At 34.6% G+C, this 12,086-nt stretch overlaps 1 protein-coding gene across 1 annotated transcript in view; it reads left to right on the forward strand.

Annotated features, from left to right (window-relative positions):
- Positions 1-11,038, forward strand: part of LOC131848709 (putative serine protease K12H4.7) — a 33,143-nt gene extending 22,105 nt beyond the window's left edge. The window contains exons 9-11 of the mRNA XM_059198649.1: positions 6,833-6,965; positions 9,247-9,444; positions 10,474-11,038. Coding sequence (XP_059054632.1) covers positions 6,833-6,965; positions 9,247-9,444; positions 10,474-10,639 — 497 coding nt within the window. The 3' untranslated portion in view covers positions 10,640-11,038. The remainder of the gene's footprint in view (positions 1-6,832; positions 6,966-9,246; positions 9,445-10,473) is intronic.
- The last annotated feature ends 1,048 nt before the right edge of the window (positions 11,039-12,086 follow it).

Below are 12,086 nucleotides of genomic sequence, written 5' to 3' on the forward strand. Positions count from 1 at the left end.
AAACTACTGAACGGATTTTGATGAAACTTTACAGTAATATAAGCTTATAAATCCGAATAACATATAGGCTATAAATTTCACGCGGATGAAACCGCGGGCAAAAGCAAGTGTATTTGAAAAAGCAAGTGTATTTATAAATAAAATTGTCTGGTTGTAATTCCAAATTAACAGATTTTCAATAAATACATATGTAGTACTTATACAATGTATATACAGTACTTAATTAAAAAATATAATTTATAATTCTTTTGTCTGTCTGTTTACTCTTGCTAATCTCCAAAACCAATTTTGAAACCCAACCTTCCTCTTGAATCACTCTATTAAAAAAAACTACTCGACTACAAAATTCACTACAGACACTCTATTACAAAATCCGTTACGTAGTTTTAAAGATTCAAGCCTACATAGGGACGGACAGACAGCGACGGTGATTTTGTTTTATAATATGTAATGATAAAGTGACCTAATTATGTCATAACGCCTTTTGTACCTTCATTGTATTCATACCCGATTAACTATATTTCAATTGTTTCTACGTATGTGTCATTAGTATTACGGTTCAATTCTGCGGTCAAGCAAAAATATGTTGCCGATTTATCTTACTATTGTTAGTATGTATGAGCTACCGATTGAAAAACGTCGGTTAAATAGAAAAATTGCAGTATTCAAAATGTACATTTTTGTCTTGTCTTGTAGGCATTTAGTATATAAATTCATCAACACACAAGTAAATGATTTTTAAATATATTCGGAGCCAAAAAATCTTTGTGCATTTAAAAAATTTTGCCGATACGGATTCAAAAGTTTTTAAATTTATTTAAATTATTTGTTCCTTTAATGTTTAATTTACACAGAAGTATTGTATATCATTTTAAAAGTATTTAAATAATGATTAAGACTGCGTAATTAATTTAATTGACTTATATATAAGGAGGCAATTTGAGCTTCTAATTTTGAAAAATGTCATTTTTCTATTTAATTGTCGAAATGTGGTGGAAGCAACATGATTTAACTAGTGTCTGTTCTTTTCAATGATTTCTTAACAAGCGCTGGTATGTCACCATTATATCATATTTTCAGCCTCATGGTCTAGCGGTTTAGCACACCGCTTTACTTCCGATGGTCGCGGGTTCGATTACTCGCATTCACAAACATTTGTATTCATGAGTCAGATTGTTTGTATCGGTTTGAATGTTTTCTACGTATAATATGTATGTATTTACGAAAAAAATTATCTATGTCTTTGTATCAGTTATCTAGTACTCATAACACAGTCTTTAGGTAGCTTAACTAAATGGCACTGTGTGAATTGTCCTGAGATAATTATTTTTCTACAAATAAAATAAATCTATACATATAATTAAAATTGGAGTGTCTGTTTGTAATATTGAAATAACCGTTTTTTACTACACGCATATGAATATAAGTACCGTACATACACCAAAATAACATTTTTTACAATTTTTGTCTGTCTGTCTGCCTGTTTGTTCCGACTAATCTCTGAAATGGCTGGACCGATTTTGACGGGACTTTTATTGGCAGGTAGCTGATGTAATAAGGAATAACTTAGGCAACTTTTATTTTAGAAAAATAAAAAAAAATTCCACGCGGACGAAGTTACGGGTACAGCATACAATAATACAAGAATATACAGTTACAAAGTTGTTACATTATCAAGCACCATAGACCAAAACCATTCCATATAATTTCCATAAGAATCACAAAGTTTATATCTTGTGATCCCTTCTTTATTTCGCGTTTACAACATTTCAATTCACGTCGCTGAATGATTTATTAATGTTGAACACAATGGGATACCTCGCGTCCGTCCATTATTTTGAAATTGCGAAAACTGTTCCCAGCTCTACAACTCCCTATATTTTGCATTACAAATTATTTACTTCACATTTTAATATTATCTCAAAAGGAATATATTACAATATTTTATCAACCTGTTACTAAATATATATACTATACTTATCTATACATTTCATTACATAGTATAAAACAAAATCGCTGTCGCTGTCCGTCCCTATGTATGCTTAAATCTTTAAAACTACGTTACGGATTTTGAAGCGGTTTTTGTTAATAGATACAGTGATTCAAGAGGAAGGTTTATATATATAATATATGTGCACCAGTGCGAAGCCGGGGCGAGTAGCTAGTTATATAGTATAAAACAAAGTCGCGGTCTGTCCCTATTTATGCTTACATCTTTAAAACTACGCAACGGATTTTGAAATTTGAAACAGTTTTTTTAATAGATAGTGATTAAAGAGTAAGGTTTATATATATAATACATGTACACCCGTCCTAAGCCGGGTGAGTAGCTAGTGTATTATAAATGCGATCCGTTTGTTTGTCACGACTAAACGGCTGAATGTACTTTTAAATGTCGTGAAATAGAACTGGAGGAAAAAATAGAAAAGAATTTTTTTTATTTAAATAAATTTACATTTAATCACTTTTTAATAGTCGTCCTATTTATTTTAATCTACCGCTCATTCGGAAAGCAGTATCATCACAAGAAGAGCAAACAAGAAAATTGTGTGTTGCTCTTTTAAATAATTTACTTGTAACTTTACATTTTTATGTTAAAATGTGTGAATACAAACTACCAACTAACACTAATTTATTAGAGACAAAATAGTAAATATATAATTAATGCGGAATTTGGCTTTCAGCCGCTCCATAAGTCCTTCCTTTGGTTTGGAGTGCCATCTGCACTCGCCCCCTATCGTCCGGTGAAGCTGTAAAGGCCAGCTGTGGTCAACAGCATTAGAGTAGTCCGAAAAAAAATCTACCTCGGTTAGATTTGGTAAAAAAACAGCAATTTAAATTACTAAATACGTAAAATGGTATCACGAAATTAAATTCAAATGGAAGTCAGTAGCGTCGCATTAGAGCACGAGAACATAGTGATGTGTCGTTTGATAGCGAATTAGTTCGTAATAACGTTCGTAATACGTTATACGAAATACGTCGAATAGTTCGCAGACATTTCGCTTTTAACTTCGTGAGTATACTAATATATAATCGATAATCGATCATCGTTTATTTCTTTAATAGAATATTTATAGGATTTAATTAAATGTGATCTTTAAAAAAAACAAAACATGATAGCATTGAATACAATCGAAGCCTAAACAAAACGAATTCATTAACATTTGCGGCCTAAAAAAATAATAACACTTATAGGCCTATAGCGAAATTTTAGATTTGACCGATTCGCAGAACAGCAACGAACTCTATATAGAACTCAAAGTCGCGTTATTTCTGCTTTGCTACTCTGAATGTGCTCTTTATTTAGAAGGAATTCGATAGTATAGTCTTGCTGATAATTAAAAACAGATTTGAAATCTAATACAACAGTACAAACCTAAAAAAACAATATCATTAGCATTTCCGAACTAACAAAACAATAACACTTATAGATTAGCCAGCCTTCTGCCTTTCTCTAATTCGTTTGGAGCGAATGAACTAGTTGGCAAAAGAGCGGCGAACTATATTTAACATTCCGAGTCGCGAACTATAAATCCCAAATCTAGTACTTAAGCCGACTGTGAATAAGCCTATTGTTATAAGATGCAGTGTGCATCTGCAATGTAGATTGCATGCTAATTGTCATGAACAGAGATTACTGCCCAGATCTGCACCGCAGACGAGAGATTATACACGTGACCATATAAGAGTTTAATAATATTCGCTAACTAACATAATACTGCGGCGCTGCTCGAGTAATATAATGTGTACTGTTTTAAATTTGACGCAATCATTATTTATACTTATAATTATTAAGTAAAAATCACGGAATATTACCACGTTTTATTTTTATTCAGTTCTTGATAAACATTTTCAATTGTGGCAACAAACGAATACTTGTGAAGGTAGACGAATATGTGTGCCCTTAAGAGAGTTTATTTACAATCTACTCGCATTTCTTCAGTTTATCAGTGATCATGGCGGTTGAAACACTGCCTAAATATCGGGAACTCCACAAAAATAAAACGTGGTAAGATTCCGTGATTTTTACTAATTATATATATTAATGAGGCTTCTATGATTCTACGTTTTCTTGTTTGAGAGACTACAGCATGGGGTTTTTCAAGGTGGGTATATTTAAGTGACACATTTAGTGTCTCAGGCGTCCATAGACTACGGTAACCAATTACCATCAGATAAGCCATATGCTTGTTATGTTACCATCGTAGTATAAAAAAAAGGTGAAATTCCTAAACCGATTCGATTTTATTACTTATTTTTTCTATTACCTATATATATATTTATAACTATTATACACTTATATATATGTAACTCAAAGGTGACTGACATAGTGTTTTATCAACGCACAGCCCAAACCACTGGACGGATCGGGCTAAAATTTGGCATGCAGGTACATGTCATGACGTAGGCATCCGCTAAGAAAGGATTTTGATAAATTCCACCCCCAAGGGGAGGAATATTTGTATGAAACTTTGTCAATTTTAAACCTACTGACACTTTGAATGCATGCTACTATGACGTAGGCATCCGCTAAGAAAGGATTTTGATAAATTCCACCCCTAAAGGAATAAAACAACGCGAGCGAAGCCGCGAGCAAAAGCTAGTCTAATATATTTTTATAACGATATGTGTTAATACCATAGCCTCTAAAAATCAAAACGTTATCAAACCAGTATAGTTAGAGCCTAATAAGCTACTTATTATTATCTTAATGCGATTAAATATCAAACGACATTTTATACATTTATCAAAGTTATAAAAAATATCTAGAGACTATACGAAAATAAAGTCATTAAATATATCTGTAGGATTATAATATCATTTGGAGTAATAATGATATTTGTTATTAATATTATTTACTAGCTGTGCCCGCGGTTTCACTCGTGTTAAATTTCAATAAAAAATATAGCGTATGTGTTATTTTGATGCCTAAGCTATATGTATGTGTAAAAGTATGATATTGATGAAATTTTACAGTTTTACATATTTACAAACTTTCGCGTTTTTAATATTATTATTAAAACTAATATATAATTGGATTGGCAAACAAACAGGGCCCACGTGATGGTACGCGTTCGCTTACCACGACATCACGTTATCATGTGACACCTTTGATACTTAGCATTGCAATTCCAGAGGACTAAGAAGTCCTATCTTTGATCCTGTAATTTCATTGTCTAATCTGCACTCTACAACCGAAACAGCTTAGAAAGCAAGCTGCTCTATGCTGAAATAGGTGAGACCGAGGTACTCACACACGCAGATGAGTTTCTGCATATGCAGATGAATTACAGTTTACCGCATAAACTCCAATTAAACTCCTCCATCTGATCTGGAATTGTTTCTGAAGATTTGTGAGTGCTGTGGTAGTGAAACTCCGTAATGTGGCGAAGTCTGACTCCAGTGAGGGTATAGTAGTGGGCGTGTTTCTTCTCCAACTTGCCTTCTCCAACTGACTCTTGAAATCAGCCATAGTTTTATTAAAATGCTCTAACATACCGGCTATAGTATTGTATAGGTAGTGTGTCCATTTTACATTTTTTTTTAATAATAACTACTTAGGCTTATTTAAAAAAGTTAAGGTCACACTACACGTCTCTTAAGGTCACACTACACATCTCTCCTCCCTTATGATATTTGCCGAATTCTCCCCCCCCTCTCGAGCCTCACGTGATTAAGTGATTAATCAACTGCCCCTTTACTGAGATTATATTAATAATAATAATAATCTCAGGACAATTCACACAGAGCCATCTAGACCCAAGTTAAGCTAGCTAGAGCTTGTGTTATGGGTACTAGATAACTGATACAAATACATAGATTTTTTTTTGTAAATACATACATATTATATATAGAAAACACCCAGACCGATACAAACAATCATACTCATGAATACAAATGTTTGTGCCGTGCGAGGAATCGAACCCGCGACCATCGGTCGTAAAGCGGTGTGCTTTATCGCTAGACCACCGAGGTCGTCCGATATTATTTACTGAGATATATTATTTCCTTAATTATTTATTTCTTAATTTTTACCGAACCCCATACCACCTTGTGATATCACCACTTTCAATCTTCACCAGATTAATGGACACTTTACTATGATGATGATGATGGATGGATGATGACTACCCAGTCTTTGTCACCTCGTTGTCGTGAGGATACGTCTGACACACCAATTTCACGCCATGCAGCTAGCTTTGTAATCTGTTTCGATTGAACAGATTACATTGATAGATATGGCAGTTAAATTACAGTGTACGCAAAATTACAGAGCACTTTAGTCCTTCGGAATTGCATCGCTTGAATGGGCGTCCCATGATGACGCAGAGTCTGTAGTAATTCATATATATGTTATATATGACTATATATATATATATATGATTAGATGTTATAGTGTGTTATGATTTATTATGTTAGATAAATGAACTACCCGGGACTTCTGTTGGCTAAAATAAAAGTAGCCTAAGTTATACTTATAACATTATCTGCAAATGAAAGTCCCGTCAAAATCGGTCCAACTGTTTCAATAATAAAAATATTATTGCTTTAGCTTTCGGTGTAGCACATTGCTTTACTTATTATCGTAGGTTTATCGCAGGTTCGATTCGCATGGTGCAAACATTTGTTGACCAACACCATTATTAAATTATTACGATATATTGCTGTCAGTATTTTTTAAGTATTCTGTATGTTTATAGAAAAAAAAAACAATATTTACGTACTTCTCAGACGTCTAGTACCCATAACTAAAACTCTGCTTAGCTTGGGACTAGATGGCGCTGTGCAAATTGTTCTAGGTTGTGATTATATTATTGTATTATTCCAGTGCGTCTGTGGACCTACCAGACCTGCGTGGAGTACGGATGGTACCAGACCACCTCCAGTGAGTTCCAACCGTTCCTGTCCACGGTACCACTGGAGTACTTCCATCAGATGTGCAAGGATTTCTTCTCTGTTGAGTGAGTATATACTAGCACTACGGCGACGGTGACGGCCTCGGTGGTCTAGCGGTTTAGCACACAGCCTTGCTTCAGATGTCGCAGGTTCAATTCCTCGCACTTCTTCCTCCTCGCCTCTTCCCGTTACGGGTAGTTGGTTTTCCCAATGTTGATACGCCAGACTTTTCGTTGGTAAGCATCGTAGTTTGACAGGCCCAACTCCTTCATGTCTCTATGGACATTAGTCAACCAGATTGTAGCTATGAAAAGGCACTTTTTTACAACGTGGTTTTCAGTTTTACTCAGAATATGTCGCACGATACAAACATTTGTGTTCATGAGTATGATTGTTTGTATCGGTCTGGGTGTTTCCTATATATGATGTATGTATTTACAAAAAAAGTCTATATATTTGTATCTGTTATCTAGTACCCATAACACAAGCTTTAGCTATCTTAACTTGGGTCTAGATGGCGCTGTGTGAATTGTCCTAAGATTATCTATACATATAAATAAAATTGGAGTGTCTGTGTGTAATATTGAAATAACCGTTTTTTACTACATGCATATGAATATAAATACAGTACATACACCAAAATAACATTTTTTAAACTTTTTGTCTGTCTGTCTGTTCGTTCCGGCTAATCTCTGAAATGGCTGGACCAATTTTGACGGTACTTTTATTGGCAGGTAGCTGATATAATAAGGAGTAACTTAGGCTACTTTTATTTTAGAAAAAAAAAAGTAATGTAGCAAAGTTCCACGCGGACGAAGTCGTGCGTACAACTAGTTATATTATAAATCCGCTCCAGCTTTGTACGGTTAATGCATAAATGCACCAATGGAAAAACTACTTAAACTTAAAGGGATTAATGTCGATTTTGAATTAATACATTTAATTATTAAGAGTAGGGAATGTAATTCTAGGTACATTCTAGGGAACGTACCTAGAATTGAATAAAATACAATTGAGGTGTTAAAATATTAATTAATGGAGAATTACGTGTCGTTCCTTCTGTACTTTATTTGCATAATATTGATTTGAAATAAATCTTTAACTCTTCAATTACGTACAATTGGTTTGTGGTTTTCAATTCTAGTAAAATTATTTTAGGATGTTTCCAGTTAAATGCATTAATAACGTCTGTATTATGACATATTAATATAATACACTAATATAGTTCCCCGCGACTTTGTCCGCGTGGAATTTAACTTTATTTTTCTAAAATAAAAGTAGCCTAAGTTACTCCTTATTACATCAGCTACCTGCCAAAAAAAGTCCCATCAAAATCGGTCCAGCCATTTCAGAGATTAACCGGAACAAACAGACCGACAGACAGACAAAAATTGTAACAAAATGTTAATTTGGTATATGTACCGTATGCATGTAGTGTTATTTTAATATTACAAACAGATACTCCAATTTTATATGTATAGATTATAAATGCAAAAGTGTACTTGTTAGGCAAAGGTTTAACGATTTGTAACCACTGTAACTATATTTCTAGATAACTTTACTAACTGGATATATAACTGTAATTAAATTAGAAACAACAATTCCTAACAAATAGCATATATATGCAATAACAAACATGTTTATTATTATTGTTATAAATATGATAAACATTTCAAATGTGTATTAACTATTAATATATAACCATTTTAACAGTTTTCATGTAGTAAACATCAAAATTACAGGAAACTGTTTGAATGACTTGGTCAATGCGTCAATAAATGCGGTCAGGCGTGAGCAAAATAATTTAATATTGTTGTTTTTAGAATTGTAACAACTAATGTAATTTTTAATTATCTAATAATACCTATTACTAAATTACTACCGGTAATTAAGCCGGAACAAACAGGCAGACAGACAGACAGACAAAAATTGTAAAAAATATGATTTTGGTATACATATGTATCGTATATATTCATATGCGTGTAGTAAAAAACGGTTATTTCAGTATTACAAACAGACACTCCAATTTTATTTATATATATAGATAACAAATATCTATATATTTAGTTATTATGTTTTTAAATATCAATAAACAGGGGAAAGACGATTGTTCGTAATGTGGATTAATATCTTATTGCTAGCAATATACCATATCAAGTTGACCTCCACGCGGTTGTTCCTGGAAACCGTGATAAATTCTTGGTAAATTTGTAACGATGAGCTAACTGACCTGACCTCATGCTCATCTTATCATCCTCAACTGGTACCCCGCCAGCGTAAACCGTCAGCGCAGGTGGGTGCACCATTCCATTAGCATCCCTTAAAAAACGCAAATATTCTTTGCAGTTTCGATTACTTGCTATTGAGGAGAGGTATCAGGAGGACTAACAACTTGTTCGCGGGTCTCACTCATCTGCCGGACTACTCAGTGACGGTCATGGGGGGTCACGACCCGTGGTCACCGATGGGCCCCAACGCGGGTCATGCGACCCCCAAAGCGTCAGTATACGTCGTGCCTGGAGTATCACATTGCAGAGCGATTAGGTGAGTCAACTATATAGTTTTTTAAACCCCAACGTAAAAATGTGTATATAAGTTTGACGGTTCAGTGTGTCTGTCTGTGGCATCGTAGCTTCTAAACGAATAGACCGTTTGTGATGAGTTTTTTTTTTGTTTGAAAGTGAAGTAACGTCGAGATAGCGGACCGATTCTGGTGCGTTTTTCTAAAGTCGCGAGATGGTTCTTAGTCTATAATTTACTAGCTACTCGCCCCGGCTTTGCACGGGTGTACATGTGTTATACATATAAACCTTCCGCTTGTATCGCTCTATCTATTGCTGAAAACTGCATTAAAATCCGTTGCGCAGTTTAAAAGATCTAAGTGAACAGATAGCAGAAGCGACTTTATTTTATACTATGTCATCATCATCATCATCTCAGCCCGGAAGACGTCCACTGCTGGACATAGGCCTCCCCCAAAGATCTCCACGACGATCGGTCCTGCGCTGCTCGCATCCAATGCCTTCCAGCGATCTTGACCAGATCGTTGGTCCACCTTGCTGGAGGCCTTCCCACGCTGCGTCTTCCGGTCCGCGGTCGCCACTCGAGGACTGTACTGCCCCAACGGCCATCTGTCCTACGAGTTATGTGCCCTGCCTATTTGCCACTTCAGTGTCGCAATTCTTCGGGCTTGTACTATGTAAATTTATATATTACTAGCTGTTGCCCGCGGCTTCGCTCGCGTTAATTTACCCCCTTAGGGGTGGAATTTATCAAAATCCTTTCTTAGGGGATGCTTACGTCATAGTAACTTTATGAATGCAGAGTCTCAGCCCGATCGGTTTAAAATTGACAAGGTTTCATACAAACTTTCATCCCCTATTTTATCCCCTTGGGGGTAGAATTAATCAAAATCCTTTCTTAGCACATGCCTACGTCATAACATTTACCTGCATGCCAAATTTCAGCCCGATCCGTCTAGTGGTTTGGGCTGTGCGTTGATAGATCACTATGTCAGTCACCTTTGAGTTATATATATTTAGATTATTATTTATATCTATCTTGTCTTTACAGATCAACAAAAGATAGCGAGACAGAAGAGCTGGAAAGAGTAAAGTGGGCTGTTTTAAATGACTTGCATCAGTATATTAAGGGGCATCCCTTAATTCCAGATGGAAGTAACACAATTACAGTTCCAGCAGTACTGCTTATCACAGCTGCAGCGTTCGCAATGATCTGAGTTGATATTAAACTTCTAGAATCACACCGGAGAAGAGTTCAATCTCTATTCTTATAATATCATATTGACGGACTCGGTGGTTTAGTGTGTTAGCACGCTTCACTTCCGATGATCGCGGGTTCGATTCCTCGCATGGTACATACATTTGTATTCATGAGTATGATTGTTTGTATCGGTCTGAGTGTTTTCTATAATATATTGTATTTAGAAAAAAATGCAAGTATTTGTATCAGTTGTCTAATACCTATAATACAAGCTCTACTTAGCTTGGGACTGAATGGCGCTGTGTGAAATGTCCAGGATATTCTATTAATTAATTAAAATAAATCACAAATACACAAATAAATGTGCATAAAGCGGACTTAACAGCTTGACATATTTTCTCCCAGTCAAACATTGAGCAAATAGACATTCATGTTGATGCATTATCAAAATAAAAAAAAAATAAAAAAGATAATCTCGGACAATTTACACAGCGCCATCGACTCCCAAGTTTAGCAGAGCTTGTGTTATGCATACTTATATGTATTTAGTTGAAAGCTGCTAATTTTAAACTACAAACAGACAGTTCAATTTTATTTATTTATTTTTTTGTAAAAGAAGAATAAACTATTGTATGAAATTTTGTTGAAAAAAAAAACTTTTATTGACATGTTCTTATGGCGAACGCAATATCTATATCTATACGCGTATAGTTTTTGTTCCCTTAAATTATGACAACCTCGACACGTTCTTATTAACCTACTTACGGGTCCGTCACGACACGACACCGTCCTCGCTGGCGAAGACGACTCAGTCAGACCATACCACGCAATCAACCAGGCGCCGAAATATAAAAGGATTTGGTTTATTTTAGGTAAAATTGAATGAAACTCACAAATACATTTGTATAACGGTATTTTATTGATACCACTAACTATTACAATTGTCATATGCCTTGTTAAAGCGACCGGATGCGATGGAATATGGCGGGGGGGTCACTTCCGCCGACCCCCACGTGGACTAACATCGACAACATTAACTGTAAGCGCCTATAATTAATACAATAATGGTTTTTTATTTTTTGTTAAGTTATCGGTACATACATTATCGCATATAAATATAATATACAAATTCAAATCCAGTATATAAAATGCCAATTTTATATCAAAGCTCATGCAATACATGTATAAATATAGAGGAAAAATGGATGGGTTTAATTTGGTCTAAACCTAGCCTAAGGTACAAAATATATGTTATACAATATAATATATATACATATATATTTATGCAAATGTTGTATATATTTATATAAAACGCTGGCGGTGACGTAATGGCGTTAAAATATAGGTACACAATTATCTTTTGTGATACAAGCTGTTTAAAATATTTCTCCCTGTTTATTTTGTATACAGACAATGTATACCACATATACATATATACATACAACCTAATAATACCTACTTAT

The sequence above is a fragment of the Achroia grisella genome, unplaced genomic scaffold (genome assembly GCF_030625045.1).
Source record: "Achroia grisella isolate CSIRO2021 unplaced genomic scaffold, CSIRO_AGI_Agris_v1 utg1090, whole genome shotgun sequence".
Lineage (NCBI taxonomy): Eukaryota > Metazoa > Arthropoda > Insecta > Lepidoptera > Pyralidae > Achroia > Achroia grisella.